This window comes from Pristis pectinata, chromosome 5 (assembly GCF_009764475.1).
Source record: "Pristis pectinata isolate sPriPec2 chromosome 5, sPriPec2.1.pri, whole genome shotgun sequence".
Taxonomy (NCBI): Eukaryota; Metazoa; Chordata; class Chondrichthyes; order Rhinopristiformes; family Pristidae; genus Pristis; species Pristis pectinata.
In genome coordinates, this window is record NC_067409.1 from 75245064 (window position 1) to 75263814 (window position 18751).

Consider the following 18751-nt stretch of genomic DNA (forward strand, 5'->3'; position numbering starts at 1 on the left):
GAGCCAGGAAAATTATGAGGTGTGTTTGAACACTCGCTTTCAAGTGAAACCATGAACATACTCCTCCCCGAAGCCAGATCTTTGGGGAAGGTGATGCTTTGACACTTTAAACCACAAAATTTACAGTTGTTTCATCCAGGCCTTGCAGGCGCTGTTGGAGCTCACGGAGCATTCTTCCCTCCCCCCTCTCTTCCTCTCCTGAACTGCCTGGGAAACATTAGGGAATCATGATACAGCATTTTTGCTCTTCCTGGCCACTGGAGAGTATCTTCCAAGCACTTGCAGCACTTCATAAGCAGAACAATGTGATGAATGAAAGTACGGAATGCAACTTCACTTTAAAATGTACAGCTTTGTTATAAATAGGGTGGATATTTATGATGGAACTTATTCTCTGCACAGGGGGTGAGCTGATTCCACAGGTTATCCCAAGGACAGTTTATTGACGGGGCCCTTAGAAACATCCTTCTGAGCTTGTAATTGAAAATGTATTTTCCTCTTTTCGATGCTCACTTGGATTTAAATTCCTCATTTACATGCCATTTTCCTACTGTACATTATACATTCACTTGTCTGCATCAATTATAAAATTATTTCTTTGGTGACTTCCTTGCTTGTTAGTTACGTTACAGGGATGCAGTCACAGAAGCTTTATCTCATTCTGATTGTGGAGCTATCGTCCTTTGTAATCCTGCTGCTGCCAAAACAAGTAGTTTATCAATAAGCATTTCAACTTTGTCTGCTCATTATAACCTGCTGTGTGCAAATGCTACTGCTTCAGTTAAGTTGTGACTGCAGTTCTGCACTGTTTTGATATGTTAGTTGGGAACTAGTTACATTTTAATTATTGGTTTAATGGATGATTGTTTATTTAGAAGCAATCCTAAATCCCAGCCGTTAATCAACAAAATGGGGCCTTGCCTAAAATAGACTTTATGCTCAAAACTCTGGAATACCTCAGGGAGGTGAATTCCATCCTTGAGCGTTGGGCAAGGTTGCTCAGTTGAAACTCCCCATTAAAATGTGATGAGAATCCGAGAATGTCTGGAATGATTTAACTTTTCGGCTGAGGTTCGTTGGACCAGTTCCAGCTCTTTAAAAACAGAGACAGTTGCTCTCTAGAGAGACTTGTAAAGAAATTTCTAAGTTCTTTCAGTTCTGATCTTTTGTACAGGGGGGCAACGGTACAGAGAGGCCAGCGCTGACACAGAAGGGAGGAAGTGCGAGGTCCACAATTTGTAGACAAGTAAAGCACAAGTGCCAAGCCCTGCATCTTGTGTAATATTTATTTACTCACTGCAAAGTATGCTTTCAGCCCTATCAGCTCCGTGTCAGTTCCCAGCAAAGCAATCCCATCAATTCTATTACTTCTTTTCCTTATTTCCCTGTAGCCTCACGATTTTACTTTCTCTCATGTGCTTATCAATTTTCCCTTAATTCTTTTACCATCTATCTACACTAATGGGTAATTTACAGTGGCCTATTAACTTACTGCCACATCTTTGGAATGTGGGAGGAAACCAGAGAACCCAGGAGAAAACCTCTGGGGGTGAAAATATTTCTTCTTTTACAGCTCATGCCAAAGGCCTTTCTCATCATTGTTTTATGAATTACTTTGAAAGTATTTAAAATTTTGAAATATGTTTAAAAATAGTTTTATCTGGAAGTTGATTAAACTATTGTTAATGAATTAAAACATATGTATATGTATATATAGTGAAAGAAATAAATATAACCTAAGAACTTAGTTAAGTTACTATTAATTAATTAAAAACATAAATATACAGTGAAATAAAAAAAACAAAAACTTAGCTAAACTGCTGTTAATTAATTAAAAACATGAGTATACAGTGAATTAAAGAAAAATAACCAAAGAACTTATCAAAATATTGTTAATTAATTGAAAACATAAATATAGAGTGAAATCAAGAAAAATAAACAAAATAACTTAGCTAAACTTAATGACACTGGGCCAAAACATTCCAATACATGGAGCCATGCTATAGGTGCAGGCTATAGCTGGCATAAAATTGAGAGGCAGGATAAGAAGTGTATCTGAGCCCTTGGCTCAGAAACTTTCAGAAATTTCCTGGACTCAATGGTGAATCCAGCAGTGGAGTGAGATGGGATAATGTGATATCTGACCTATGGTGTATTCCATACTTCTACACATAGAAATCTGGAACCTGCCTATATGCCCCCTGTGGCCAGTTTGTTGTTCTTTATGGAGCTGCCAACTGGCCATCAGCATGATCAAAACCCATTATAACACCTCCTTTGTAATTTGGTGCAGTACAGAAATCCCTTTAGTTAGCAACATATGCATTAATTTCATTGGAGTTTTTACCTCAAATGGAATTTGCTGCGAACAGTGTATATTTGTGGAGAATGGCAAAGTATTTTTTAGATGTTCGTCATTTAGCAGTTAAACCTTTAATCTGATTTCCCAGTCTGGAAGCTGATTCTGTCCTCACATCTATGTAATTGGCTGTGTTCTATCAATTTAAATTCAAAACTCTTCAGTAGTTTCTAAGTTAATTGTGTCATTTTGCAATTCAACATGAACTTCTGTCATATTCTGTTTACTTTTGTTCAACTTCTTTATCAAGGATTGAAAATTATGCCGCGTTACCATCTTTTCTAAATTTATTTCTAGCAATTGTTCTACTTCTCTCTCCAATATATCTGCATCTCACATCAATTGTCATAAATGCTGGTCCCTTTTATGTTGCTTCAGGCTAAATATTCTCCCAGTTATGAATCCTGACTTGGCCCAGACTTTAAATCTCTTAACTTTTCCTTTCATCAAAACTATTGGTGCCCTAGTGATGGTAAAGTCTATAACTTCTTGCCCTCACCAACTAATCAGATTAGGGACAATGTTGATTTTGGGTAAAGGACAAAATCAGATAGTCAGTCCCATATATCTGATGTAAACATTGTCCTCTTGTCCAAAGTCAATGTTGCACCCCTTAACTCAACACAGTTTAGTCAAATGAGCAACTGAGAGTGAAATAAAGGTCTAAACATTTGTCTGTCCTTAATGGCTGTTGATCTTGGAGAGTGGATGTTGATTCTTTCGGTTCCCTGGCTATTATTTATTTCTCAGCTAAGAATCACAAAAACAAATTACAGTTAGGCAGTATTCTGATTTAGGGGCATTCAGTCATAATCCCAATAGCTTTGCACCGTTGGCCCCTCGACCTAACACATACACCAAATATCCAAACCTGTGGTTGTATGCTCACATGTTGTTTGTCTGTGGAACCTTCCTACCTCTCACCACATGAGAATCAGCAGGTGCAGTACTTCCTCACAATGTGATAAAGCATTTCTAAATGCAAGTTATGTCTTTCTTTAAACATTCTGAGTGTGAGAAGCCACTAAGCTATCTATTTCTGTCATATTATTATTTTTTTAATGGAAATGCTTTGGGAATTAATTGTATATGCAGAATTGTTATATTTAGGTTAAAAGTACAAAAATAATGCTTGTATTTTGAATCAGGCAATGTTGGTTGAAGTGAGAGAACAGAGAGAGAGTTGGGAGTTCAGTTTCACAGGACAATAAAGATGACACTCATATTTTACATGTATTCTCACATTTCACATGACATGTTGAGTCTGTCAAGCTATGCCAGCAATGAAATGAACATCGGGTAATTCTATAAAGGTGGGAATTGCCTCTGATAACTTCTTCTCCATGTCACTACTGCCAAAAAATGAAGGTATGTAGTGGAAGGAAAACATGGTAGAGGAATATTGGAATGAGAATGAAAAGACATCGCATTGGATGTCTTTTGTCACAAAGGATTAAAACCAGTGACTGACTGGCTCTATTTGAGGTTATGATGAATCAACAATATGGGTACTCACAGAATTGCTGACCTTAGCATCACCGTCCTTTAAATCTCAGACATAGTCAACTAGGAAATTCAATAATTAGATTGTTATATTGTTCACAATTAATATTACATTGTTCACAACACCACCTGCCTTACAGCAAGGGATTGGATTAAATCTCAGGTGAAAGTTTTTATTCCATCATTAAGATCACCTCTACTCAAACGTACCAGCGTTTGTGGCCTTTCCCTGTCAGTAAAATACTATCCTCCACATTAACAGCTTCCATTTATATAACAGCTTTAACACTCTAAGATGCTGCACTGGTGTGTTATCAAGCAAAATTTGACAGACCCACATGATGAAATGTTAAGGCTATAAACTAAAACATGGTCAACATGGTGTATTATGGGATATCACGAAGGAGGAGAAAGAAATGGAGAGACGCAGTGAGGGAGATCAGACCCTAGTGCCCAGGCAGTTAAAGCCCAGTCAGCAGTTGTGCAGAATTTTAAACAGAACAAAAGGTCAGAATCGGAGGTGCACAGAAAGACTGAAAAAGCCGAGAACGAGAGGGAGCAATGAAGTCATAGACGGATTTGAAAACAAACATTTTAAAATCAAGCACAAGTTAACAAGGAAAGAGATTGATGGTGAATGGGACCCCATGAAGTAGGAATTTTAGTTCACCTTAAATTTCCAGAGGATGGAAGAAGATGTGTGACACTAAGAGTATTTTGAATCTTCAAGTCACTAGGGCACAGAGACATTACAGAAGCAGGAATAGGCCATTTGGACCCTCATTCCTGGTCTGCTTTTCAATAGGATAATGGCACCAGTTCAGTGCCATTTTCCAACATCAGCCCCATATCTGTTGGATTACTTTAATGTCTTAAAGTCACATTCTGGCTGATTACTTATGGGAAACCAAATGGACTGAGACTTACCATTAAAAAATGATTACTGAATGAAGATAGCAGCTACATAATAGAAAAAATGATAGCAAGAAACTGCAGATGTTGGAAATCTGAAATAAACACAGAAAGTAATAGAAATATTCGGCAGGTCAGGCAGCATCTGTAGAGAGGGAAGCAGTTCATCTTTTAGATCAATGACCTTTCTTCGCTTACTGGGAAAAATGAAAAACCCAGTGTGTTTTAAGTTGCAGAGAGGTAGAGGCTTGGAAAGGATAAAGGGAATGTTTGCGATAGGGCGGATGCCAAGAAAATACAAATGACACAAGATGGGGTTATTGCCTTCTGAGAGAGGTGGCAAAAGCTTGTTATTGATTTATGATCTGCCTGGAGGAGGTGTAAACAGAAGGAGATGAATGAATGAGAACAAAAGAGAGAAATCAATAAACAGCACATCCACTGTGAGATGCAGAATATTGTTGAGGGTTTCAGCAGCAGCTGAGATAGGGCCGGAGAAGGCTGAATGTTCAGAGGTGGAATTGATATGTGATCTGAAACTCATCTTGGGGTCAAATATAACACAAAGATTGTGAACAATCCGGTTTAACCTCAAATTGTTGACACAGAAAGGAATGGAATTGGTTAGTATGATACATCTGAGTTTGCTGTGGTGTAACAAGATAATGATTTCAACCTTTTCAAAATAAAACTGGAGGAATTTCTGCCAATACAATGTTGGATATTGGCCAAGCATAGAGGAGTTGAGAGAAGCAGTAGTGAGATCAGTTTATATTAGGCAGCTAGTAGAGCCGCTGCCTCGCAGCGCTGGAGACCTGGGTTCAATCCTGCCCTCAGGTGCTGTCTGTGTGGCTTTTACACATTCTCCCTGTGACCATGTGGGTTTCTTCCTGGCATTCTGGTTTCCTCCCACATCCCAAAGTCATGCAGGTTTGTAGGTCAATTGACTGCTGTAAATTGCTCCTGGTGTGTAGGTGAGTGGTAGAATCTGGGGTGTGGGTAGGAGGAGGTTAAGAAGAAGTGGAGAGAATAAAATTTGGTTTAATATAGGATTAGCGTAAAATGGGTGGTTGATGGTTGGTGCAGACTCAGTGAGCCAAAGGGCATGTTTCTAAGATGTACCTCTCTGTAATTCTATAACCTTATATGTAGAAACTGACATATTTTCTTTTGTGATATCAAAAGGGGCAGCGTGTAACTGAGAAATAGGTGGGAGACAATGACAGATCCTGGCTGATTTAACAGGGTTTGAACACTTTCTTTGAGCAGTAGGTAAGGATGACAGATTTGAAGGAAGTCATTCAGTAATTGAAGAGAAAGAACTGTTAGCAATGTTGCTACCTTTCTCTGTATTCTCTACAATGCCCAGAGAACTTTCTGATAAAGCAGAGGCCAGAACTGTATGTTGTATACCAGGATTCCACCTTCCTTTCCCATGCCCTAGACTGCATTTGTTATTGAAGGTGTGTTAATTCATATTGTTGCATTTGATTTCCAGGTGAGTCAGATGCTTCCATTCATTCAGAGGTGATGGAAAACCAACAATTTGGTCACACTGGAATAGAAACTGCACACACATTTGGAAAATTTTGAAAATGTAGGAGTGTCCTACTTTTTTGCTAAAATGTTTACTGCCATACTTCAGTGCTGCCTTTGTTTGGGTGAGGAGAAAGGATTAATGTAAACAGATTGATACTCATTTTCATACTCTCAAAATTTTCCATTTGATGAAATGAATCTCCATGAAATATAATTATCTCAATAGTACATTGAGAACTAAATGGAGGAGGAAGATTCGACTTAGCAACAACTTGTATCCACCACCAAGAATATTTGTCATATATATTCTGTAACTTGCAGGACTCGCTATAAAATCGCACTATACTGTAAATCTAGTTTTTCTAATAATTCTAAATAAAAACACAAGCAGAAATGCTGTTGCCCATCTAGGAATATAAAGGAATTTCAGACTGGAATATAATGTAAAAAAAATGTATCCACTGTGTGTAGTGATAAAGCACAAGCCAATTTTTCAGTAATTTACCTGGGAAAGGATTCACATTCTCACTTCTGTACAGTATAGGAAATGTCAGGTGTGTGTCCAGGATTTTAAATTTATTAACTTTTGGAAAGTATGTATACCTGTCCTTAATGTTATGGTACAAAAAAATGTCCATAATCTCATATATACATATTGTTCTTGGATGTTTATTGGTGGGAGAGGGGTGATGGGGGAAGGAGAGAGCCCGCATCCCTGCTTGCCACTCCTCTCCCCCTCTTGTCCTCATGCGATGCAAAGTGTTTCCCTTCAAATTTCTCTGCTTTATATGCCTCTGCCAAGTTTGGCTCATTTCACCATCTTCCTTCGTCACTATCCACTACTTTGCCAACTTTTGTAAATGTTTGTAATGTGCCTCCTACACCTGAATCTAGATCATTTTTGCAAATAAAAAGATGCATGAATCCAAAATCAAACCTTGGTGGACACCTTATCAGGAAACCTCCCAGTCTGAAGACTTCCATCCATGAACATACTTCATTTTTTCACTAAGCCAATTTTATATTCACATCAACACTTTTCCTTGAATGTATTCAATCCTCTTTACAAGCCTACTACATGGCACAATTTCAATTTTCTTCCAAAAGCTTATAAATACTTTCTACTACATTACATAACTCAATGTTCTTTGTTATCTCATCAAAGCATTTAATTAAATTGGTCAGACTTAATTAGTGTTTAACAAATTCATGCTACCCTCAATTATCTCATGCCTTACCAAGTTAATTTTATTTTCTCCATGATAACTGTTCCATAACTGCTGACATTCAGCTGACCAGCTTGCTGCTTCTTGGCCCATCCCTCTCCACTTACTTGAATCATGCTATAACTTTAGCAACCCTTCAGCCATTCTGCACTACTATTCTGTCCAATGCCTCTGCAATGTCTACCTTTGCTTCTTTCAGAAATTTAGTGTTCCTTCCATCTGGAACAACTGACTTATGTGACTTGAGTGGTACTGATCTTTTAAGTACATCTTCTTTATCTAGTAATATTCATTGCTTAACTTCATTCTCTTTTAGTACAGCCTTAACATCATTTGCTTTCTTTGTAATATAATCATTTAAGTCTATCATTCTGATCCTCCATTCCTCTTCTATAACCTTTCCCCAATATCCTCCTTTCCTCCCTTCTCATTCCCTGATGCCTTACTTTACAGTTGCTGCTTCCCTTCACTTGTCCTCTTCTTACTCCTCAATTCTTTCTCTGAAGTACCGTCTCTGCCTCTCTTCACTTTTCCTTCCCCTTCTTTCCACCCTGGTTGAGCCAAATTAGGTTTTAACACCTTGACACCTAGGAACTTTGACTAAGTTGGTCTAACAACCTGCTTTTAAATTATGTAACTTTTCTGCTTATACATGGAAATCACAATATTCCTCTAATTATTTTTATAGTTTCTGCAGATGATTTTCAATGGGTTGTGCATCCTGGCAGATGTACAGAAACGGGCAGTATGGATCCTGTCACTAAGAGACCTCTTCTTCTCAGTCCTGGTTTTCCCTGTTGGTACTGTAAGTATAAACTATTTATATTGTTCTGGAAATGGCCATGGGTCTACAGAACATGTGGAACAAGGTGGTTTTATTTTTACAGTTAACACTTCAAATCTGGAAAGAGTGTAACTGAATTAACTGTCCTGTCATCTGTCCTCTAACTCTACATGCATTTGCCTCCAATCAATAATTCTACATGTAAGTTCCCAAATCTAATCTAGTTAGTTGCTCATGTGGAATCAAAGTCATATTATATTTGGAGTTCAAATGAATTGAGCTGGTGATTTAATCAACATTTTAGAATTCACTTTAAGTTCTTTTTTTTTACTTCTAGATCAACTTGTTGTTCCAAATAACATTTCTGCGCACATATTCAAGACTTACACATCAGCTACCATTATCAATGAGATTTTCCCTTATATATCCTGCAGGACTGTTAGAGCCAGGAAAGAAAGCAATCTTTCAGCTCTTACATCTCTAACCTATTGTATCACCCAGTTTTTTGTTTCCTGCTGCACTCAGGAAATAACCAACCATCCAGAAACAAGACCATGTTATTCTACTAACTGCGGGCCTCAAGCCTCAATGTTCAGACCTAAAAGGTCAATTTTAATGGTTTAATTTAGAAAGCGTATGCCAGAAAATGGGTCAATGTTCCACTTCACCGACAGTCTGCCCACTTTGGCCCTTGGTCTGTTTTCTTGATATTTCAGATAGGCAAGGTAATACAATGGTGACGTCATATACAAAACCAATGTTATTTTTCTCTCACTTTCACCATTGTTTTTTTCTTCCCATATTAAATAGTTATTTTTATGGGGATGTACATGGAGGAATGCCCCTGGATGCACCACCTCAAGTGTTTTGCCATCTTACCATTGTGTAGTGTGGCCATTTTAAGTGTCAGTGATGCTTTCTATACAGGTTGTTTGTAAGTTTGGTTGATTCTAGTTACCTTGGTTGACTTAGTAAGACAGTGAACTTGTTCCTGTGTTCTCCAAGCCCTGTAGATGGTTGAGTTGTCTCATTCACACTTTATTGATTCAATAATGACTCACTGTCCATCTCCCCACAGATTTCTGCGTGACTCTCTTTTGTGACCTTTACAATGCTGCATGACAGATTAAGACGATTTTTCTGCCTCACTACCTGGAAGTGAACTTGCCCCTCTCTGAAAGCATGCGGCCTTCTGCTCCCTTAATGACTTTAATGCACCTTTGTTTCAGCAATAATGATAAAATCTCTACTCCTTCATACTACACAATAACCTACTGTAAATGTTTATTACAAATAAACCCCAGCAGAGTTCAATTTAATATATGCCTAGTTTCACTTCAATATGGTGTTTTCCACCACTTTTCGAACTTTTAATTTGCAGCCCAAACAAGTCCAAGTGAACATTGAGTGGCAGTGTTTAAATAAATGGTTTACAATTTCAAACCAATACAATGTCTGTTTGAATGGTATTAGACGTCATTACAACGTCCACGCTGATTTATTAATTTTTTTTGATGTTATCCTTTTCAGTTCGTTGTCACAGCCTTTTGGCTTTTATTCACATTTGATAGAGCATTGGTGTATCCTGAAGACCTTGATAAGTTCATTCCTTTATGGGTAAACCATGCTGTGGTAAGTGTGAGCAATTAAAGATGGGATAAATATCAGTAAAAAGAAAGTAAGTGCCTTAGTTAAAGAGCAACATATTAAGTACAATATTTGCCAAGTCAATGGAAGACTAAAAAAACTGTTTCAATTGTTTTCATAAAGTAAATTAATATGGATTTATAGTAATCAATGTGTTTAAATCTTAGAATTAGTAATTGTGTTTGGATGAACCATCTGATCTGATTTTAAGTCAAATGGACTAATCAACTTTAACGGTTTCATCTCAAGTGCCAGAAGAAGGTTGTCTAAGGTTCCATCAGGATCAACTGGGAAAGTGGGCAAAGGAGAAGCAGATGGAATTTAACTGAGACAAATGCAAAGTGATGCATTTTGGGAAGTTAAACCAGGGCAATACATACACCATGAATGGCAGGGACGTAGGGAGTGTTGTAGAACAGGGAGACCTAGGGGTACAAGTATATATTTCGCAAAAGTGGCGACACAGGCGGACAGAGTGGTAAAGAAGGTGTATGGCATGCTTGCCTTTATGGGTTGAGTACAGGGCTTGGGATGTTGTGTTGCAGCTGTACAAGATGTTGTTGCGACTGTACTTGGAGTATTGTCTGTAGTTCTCGTCAACATGCTATAGGAAGGATATCAGTAAGCTAGAGAGGGTGCAGAAAAAACTTGTAAGGATGTTGCTTGAACTGGAGAGCTTGCATTATAAGGAGAGACTGGATCAGCTAGGACTTTTTCTCTGGAGCGAAGGAGGCTGAGGGGTAACCTTATGGAGGTTCACAAAATCATGAGGGGTTTAGATCAGGCATATGGTCACAGTCTTTTTCCCAGGGTAGGGGAGTCTAAAGTTAGAGGGCATAGAATTAAGTTGAGAGGGGAATAATTTAAAGGGGACCTAAGGGGCAAGTTTTCCACAAGATGATAGTGGGAATATGGAACAAGCTGCTAGAGGAAGTGATAGAGGTGGGTACAATTACAATGTTTAAAAGACATTTGGACAGGTAGATGGATAGGAAAGGTTTAGAGGGATACGGCCAAATCCAGACAAATGGGACTAGCTCAGGTAGGCATCTTGGTTGGCATGGATAAGTTAGGCTGAAGGGCCTGTTTCCGTGCTGTATCACTCTATGATCTATGATGTGGCACAATGGTGGAATACTAGATTGTGAATCAGCAAGTTATTATTCCAGATACTTGAACATCGGAAAAAACAACTTTCCAGATGCTTCAGGTATATACATAAAACTCATTTATAATCCATGGCACAAAATGGTACTGAACAGGGATGGCTGGCAAGTGCCCAAGTCTATGTGTCAATGCTAAAATAGATGATATGTCATTTATTTTATAGTTGTAACTGGTGGACATATTGTGCAAAAATTGACTATTGCTTCTCCTACGTTAAAATTGTGACAAGTGTACTTACATCAACTGTGATGGATGTGGGTGGTATGAAGGTTGAGGGAAGGGTTATGACATCCCTTGGGAAGCTCAGAAGAAAATTCAATGCACCTGTCAAGAGCCTTTTGGCTCAGCCAGATCATTAACATGTTGCTGTCAAGACTGGCATACATTGCACAGCAGTGAATCCAAAGAGGGCGAACATGATCCCATCTAAACTCAGTGTTTAAAGGGCCCATCCTCACTGATGGCAAAATCCAAGAAGTATTTGCATATTTGCAATAATCTGAATGCAAAAGTGCCAAATAATGATTCAACTTGACTTCATTCTGGGGTATCCACCCTGATAGAAACTGGCCTTCAGCCCATTCATATTGCTTCATGTAATATCAAAGTATCATGCAAAGTACAGGATACAGCAAGGTTGAAGGAGCCTTAGAACAGCCCACCTGTAGTGTTAAAGACTTGCGCTTTGGAGATAGCCTTCCTTTAGCCAAGCTGTTCCAATGTAGTTACAGCATTGAAATCTATCTGAAAATGTGGAAGTACACAAAAAAGCAGGATAAATACAATCTATTTATTAAGGCTTCAGCATTCTTTTCTCAATAATCAACAAATTAATAAAGTTTTCATTGACATTGCCATTAATTGCCATTCATTCACTAATAACCTGCTCACTGATGCTCACTTTAGGTTCCATGCTTGGCTCCTGGTCTCATTATAATTTTGGTCCAAGAGCAGAATTCCACAGGTGGCTGTCCTCATTATCAAGGTAGCATTTGATGAGTGTGGCATCTAGAATCCCATTAAGATCGATTTCAATGGAAATTAAGAGACATTGCTAGATTTCTTTCCAGCATTTGCAATAGCACTGCAGTTAATGACATTGCACAAGGACTGCTGTTGAGACCTGAGCTGTTCCCAATCTATATCAATGATTGGTTGAGGGGACAAGTGCCATATATCCAAGTTTGCTGCAGATACAAAGCTGGGTGCTTATGTTGGTTGTGAAGAGCTTGCCAAGAGGCTTCAGAGGGATATAGACAGGTTAAGTGAAGGGGCAAGGATATTGGCAAGGGATATAGACAGGTTAAATGAATAGATAGGGACATGGTAGAGGGAATATAATGAGGAAAAATGTAACTCCATCCACTTTGGTGCAAAAAATAAAAATGCACATTTTAAATGGTGAGAGAATGAAGGAGGTTAGTGTTCTATTGAGAGTCCTTGTACAGGTATTGATGTACTACAGCAAGCAATTAGGAATGCAAATGTATGTTGTCCTTCATTGCAGGAGAATTTGAGTATAGGAATAAAGATATCTTGCCATAAATATTTAGCACCCCACTGAGACTGCGTCTGGAAAATTGTTTACAGGTCTGGTTTCCCAACCTAAGGAAGGAGAAACTGTGATCTGGGATGATTCCTGGGATGGCACATATGTTGTATGAGAAATAAAGTAAACTAGGCCTATACTCTTGAGAGTTTAGAAAAATGAGAGATGATTTCATTGAAGCATATAACATTCTTACTAGACTTGAATGTTTCCTCTGGCTACTGTGCCTAGAAGCAGGGGTCGGAGTCTCAAAATAAGGGGTTGGTCATTCAGAACAGAGATGAGAAACATCTCTTCAATGAAAAGGTAGTAAATTTTAGGAATTATCTACCCAGCATGGCTGTAGAGATTTAGTTGCTGAGTATATTCAAGACAAAAGTCAACAATTAAGGGAAGTGGAGTTGGTGCAGAAAAGAGATGCTAAGATAAAATATCAGCTGTGATCTTATTGAATGGCAGAACCAGCAAGAGAGGCAAAAAGGCCTATCTTTGGTTCTGTTTCTTGTGTTCTTACAGGAAGATAGTTGTATTTGTAGAGATCAATCATTTCATCCTCAGACTATTGTTCCTCAGGACAGTATTTTAGAATCTCCAATTCTTCATCAATCATGTTGTTGGGTAGTGTCTGTGTGGAGTTTGTATGTTCTCCCTTTGACCACTAGATTTCCCTCAGATGCCCCGGTTGTTGTGCTGGGTGGTAAATTAATTCCTATTGTCAATTGACCAAAGTGTAAATGAGTGGCAGGTGAAGTGGGTCAGGGTTGACAGTAGGGTTGGGGATGTGAGAGAGAAACAAAACAGAATTTGTGTAGGATTGGTGTAGGTGGGTGCTTTATGGTCAGTGTGGTGCATGGGACGAAGGGCCTGGTTTCATATTTATGACTATCATTAATATTCAATTCCATTTGTAACTCTAGAGATTAAGCAGTTCTTGGCCATCTATAGCAATACTTGGAGAACATTCAGGTCTGGAATGAAAAGTGGCAATAACATTTATGGCACACAAGTGCCAAGCAATAAGTATCTCCAAAAGCAGAAGGAGTAACCTCCTGCCCTTGACATTTCAAAGGCTGAATTCTCACCATCAAAGTCATTGAACAGATACTTCACTGGACAGGTCACATAACTACTGTTGCTCCAAGAGGCTGACTATGCTGTGGTGAGTGATTTACATTCTCTCTCCCTAAAACTTCATCTTCTACAGAGCACAGACCAGAGTGTGATGGAATGCACTCTGCTAGCCTGAATAAGATCATATCCAATAGCGCACAGGAAGCTCAGCACCATCTAGAAGATGATTGACATCCACTCCTCCACTCTAGATTTTCAATCATCTCACCAGTGGCAGCAGTGGCACCATCTGCAAAAGCCAGCTTTTGTTTTTTAACATGGGGTATTGTTACTAACACCTTTTGCTCAAACCATTACCCTTCCTTCATTTTTTCTTCCTGAGCTTCGTACTTGCTTAAAGTTTATTCTACCTCTAATGTTCTCCAACAATCATGAAAGGACACAAATGTTTACTGTATTCCAACCTTTTCTTCTACTGCCTGCCCTGCCGAGCACTTCCAGCTTGTGTTCTGTTTTTATTTTAGATTTCTAACATCCGAAATCATTCTTGATTCTTTGAACTCTAAATTATCATTTCCCTCCATTTGGTTTAATGGGATTAACTAAACCTTACAACCTAATGGCATTCTTCCCATCATACTCAAGACATGAATCCAAGGATACTCATCTTTTTCTATCTCTTTGCTCAGTTAACTTTTTTATCCCCGGATTTCTTTTGCTTTAAAAGACTTGTATCTTTCATGAGTCCAGGTCACCCCAGGATGCTTCACAGCCAATAATTTTTTCTGAACTGTAGGTGGAAATTTTAGTTGGGAACAGCACGTGCTTCCGTTAAAACTGATAAAAATGCAAACACTTCAGAGAGCCATTTCCAACCCATTGTCTGCAGTACCTCAAGCAAATTGGCCATCTTGCATGCAACTCTCTGGGAGACAAGGATTAACCATTAACATACACTAATCACTCATTGGTTTATGGGCCAAGGCTGTAATGAAGGCTAATGAAGCCCAAGCTATGCAAAGGTGAATAGATTATCGGTGAGTAAGTGTCATTTGATAGCACTATTGACAACAGTTTCCATCACTATACTGATGATTGAGGGTACACTGATTGGGTGGTAATTAGCCAGATCGGATTTGTTCTACTTTTCATGTTCAGGAAATATAGGGGCAATTTGGAATGAGTATTTGGAGGTCCTGGATGGTGGGAAGAGAAGACGTAAAAAGGTATGCACTGCACCTTCTGCATTTCTAGTCAAGGTGCTCTGGGATTAGGATTGAACCCGATTGTTGTGGAGTAAACAGCTTCTTCAGAATGTTGAAAGAGGAGGAGAAAGGGTCTGGCAGCTGGATCCCTTGAATATGGAAGCCGGGGTATGGAAAATAGAATCAATCACTGCCCCATGAGAATGAGGAAGGGAAAGGAGCAGATAATGGTTCAGAGTCCTGGCCACAGCAGTGCTGGGGGAAGGAAGTGTGGGGGGAACTGCACAGCTGAAAAAGAAAGGGTCATTGGTTTGAAAGGTGGCATCATCAGAGCTGTTGCAACAGAAACAGAAACAATGATGATGAATCAGAGTCAGCAAGGGAAGTAGGTAGGAAGGGAGTTGCATTATTGTAGCTGAGCAAGTCAATGGGCACTGTGTCTGTGCACAAAAATGGAGGTATTCAAACATGTGAAAGGAAAATTCGAAGCTCAGTCACATGAAGATGAGGAACTGGAAGCAAAGTTGATGCCATTTTTTTCAGTTTGGGGTGAGAGTGGGCATTATAGAATTTTTTTTAATATTATTGACAACTGGCTCACTTTTACAGCTTCCAAAAATGGCAACTGTTCCAGTTTGAACTTCCATTTGTAATGTAATCTCTACTCCAGCTCTGCATGTATGTGGAACTTTTAGAAGTATTATTACTTCCTCAAAATGGTGAATTCAGAGTTCACACAAGTACACTCTGATTCTGAAGTTCCATTCTGGTGCCTATTCTTAGGCTGATTAGCAAGGTCCAAATGTTTTTCTGTCTTTCAACCATGAAATATTGCATTTGGGGAATTTAAATCCAACCCCAGTGATATATTTTACCACACACACTTCTTGAGAGCCAGCATTGTTGTCTACACTTTGTTCTAGGCACAAGCACATTCCCAGAGTTCCCATGGAAGTTTAAGTTTGTACAGCCTATTTAAAAGTTACATTATTCTGCAGAAATATTGTAAGTTACTTCAAATTGCACTGGCTCTCCATTGGCACTGCAATTTTCAAGTCTTTGTCTCAGTAGAATTATTGCTTATTTGTTGCGATATGAAAGAGAGAGAAAATGAAATAAAAAGTACCAGAAGAGAGTGCAAGAACAAATATGAACCCAGGTTGCACAAATAAAGATCTAGAACTTTATATTTTGTGCAGAGCTAAAGGCAAAGGGAGGACACAGAATGATTATTGCAAGTGGACTGAAACTCACTTTGTAAAATTACCTGCCGATATCAAATGAATTTATTGGCCATGATTTTCTGGGGAAATTCTGGCAGGTCTGTTGTTAAGGGCCAACTGATTCAAGATTCCATGCATGCATGTGTAAACTCAGAAGTCCTGACCTTGATGACAAGTGTTCATCTGTATTTCTTCATCCGTGATCCAATATTGGACACATCATGGAGTCTTTCAGTCATTCCAAGTCACAGCTCACTGCAGATGGCCCAATAAATGCTTCAGAAATAACATTGAACTAAGGGTCTGATGATAGTGAGGAAATTAAAGTAATTAACATTGGTAAAAGAAAGTGCTGTAATAATTAAGTGACAAAAACTTAACAAATCTCCTAGACGTGGTAGCCTGCATCTTAAAGGAATGGTTTCAGAGATAATGGGCACATTACAAAATTCTCGAGATTTGGATAAGTTCCAGCAGGTTAGAAGTTGACAGATATAGTTCTGTTGATCGATAAAGGGGATTTAAAATTGGGAATCATGGACCAATTAATCTGCTGTCAATTGTTGGGGAACAGCTGGAATCTAGAAAGTACGTGGTAACCATCATTTAACTAAAATCATAATATGATTAGGCAGAGTCACCATGATCTTATGAAAGGGGAATCATGTTTGACAAATAGAGTTTTTGATAAGATAACCAGTAGGGTAGATAAGAAGGAACTGTTGGCTGTGGTATATCTGGAATTTTATAATGTATTTTATAAGATACCACGAGGAATGTCGATGCATAAAATTGGGACTCATGGGGTTGGGGTAATGTACTAGCATGGATAGAGAATTGCCCAAAGGCCAGAAAGCTGAAAAAAAGTAAATGAATGTTTTCAACTTGGAAAGCTTTACCTAATGGGGGTGTCACAAGGATCAGTACTATGCCCTGAGCTATTTACCATATATCTGAATGCCAGATGAATGTATCCAAGATTGTTGACAACAAATCTTTGTGGGAAAGTAGGGCACAGAATCTTTAAAAGGATATATATGTTAAATGAATGGGCAAGAAGGCAACAGAGGAGTAGATGAATGAAGCTATTCTCTTTGGTAGAAAGAACAGAAAAAAATAGAAAATTTTATAAATGGTGAGAGACGAATATATGTCACGGCAAAGAGGGATCCTGGTGTGCTGACTCATTAAACACAGAAAGTTAATACTGTAAGAAATTAGGAAGGGATGTGGTTTGTTTTTCAAGGGGTTCAAGTATGAAACTGGGGTTGCTTTTAGTGAGTCCACAACTGGAAGACTGTGCCGTCTTGGTCTACATGGTGTGCTGGAACATAGATTTTTTTTATTTGTTCATAAGATATGGGCATTGCAGGCAAAGAAAACATTTAAATCTTACCACTAATTGGCTTTAAACTGGGTTGCTTATTGGGTCATTTCCAAATGGACAGTTGGGAATCATTCCTCTGTGGGTCTGTGGTCATGTCCAGGCCAGGCTAGGAAAACTTAGCAGATTTTCTCCCATGAAGGACATTATTGAACCAGGATGGTTTTTAAATGCATGCAGTAATTCTATTGTCACTATTACTAATACCAGTTATTTAATTCCCATTTCATTTAAACTTAAAAGCAAAGTAAATGCCCCACTGACTGTGCTCTGCCTCTGGTGTCTTAGAACAGGTGCCTTGATAATCCTTCTAGTAACCTAGCACAATGAAATCTTAAATTGACTTCTGAAGTGAAGAGTTTGTCCTTTGAGAAGAGCTCGAGGAAAATTGGCCAGTACTCACAAGAGTTTAGTAAAATGGGAGGTGATTTCATTTAGACGTAGAAGGTTCGAGAGGGATTTAGAGGTTGTTTCCTCTAGCTGCAGTCTAGAACCAGACAGGCAAAGACTCCAGATAAGGATTGCCTATTTATGATTGAGATAAGAAGAATTTTCCTCAGTCAGAAGTTGTAACTCTTTGTAATTCTCTACCCTGGGATTCTATGTTGTGCATATCCAAGACAGGTGCATAAATATCAGGACACTAAGTTAAGCCAGGGATATGGTGAGTGATAGGTAAATTAGATGAAACATAAATGATCAGTCACGGAATCACAGGTTTGTACAGCACAGAAATGAGCCCTTCGGCCCACCACATCCATGCTGACTTTTTTCCCCATCTACACTAATCCTATTTGCCCATTTTAGGACTGTATCTTTCTATGCCTTGCTTATTTAAGTGCCTCTATAAATGTCTCTTAAACATAGTGATTGGATCTGATTCCACCACCTCCTCTGGCAACGTTCCAGATATCAACCACACTCTGTGTAAGAAAACACAACCCTCAAATTCCCTTTAAAACTCCTTCCTTTCACCTTAAACCTATGCCCTCTTGTTTTTGACACCCCTACCGTGTGAAAAAGGTTATGACAATTTACCCTATCTATACCTCTTATATTTTATATACTTTTATCATGTCTCCTCTCAGCCTCCTTTAATCTCTCCAGTGCAACCATGTCCTTCCTATAGTGGTGACCAGAACCACACACAATACCCCATGTGTGGTCCAACCAATATTTTAT

At 38.7% G+C, this 18751-nt stretch overlaps 1 protein-coding gene across 1 annotated transcript in view; it reads left to right on the forward strand.

Moving 5' to 3' along the window:
* The window catches only part of LOC127570828 (androgen-dependent TFPI-regulating protein-like), a 48536-nt gene that overhangs the window by 16739 nt on the left and 13046 nt on the right, over positions 1-18751 (forward strand). The window contains exons 2-3 of the mRNA XM_052016690.1: positions 8228-8344; positions 9854-9955. Coding sequence (XP_051872650.1) covers positions 8228-8344; positions 9854-9955 — 219 coding nt within the window. The remainder of the gene's footprint in view (positions 1-8227; positions 8345-9853; positions 9956-18751) is intronic.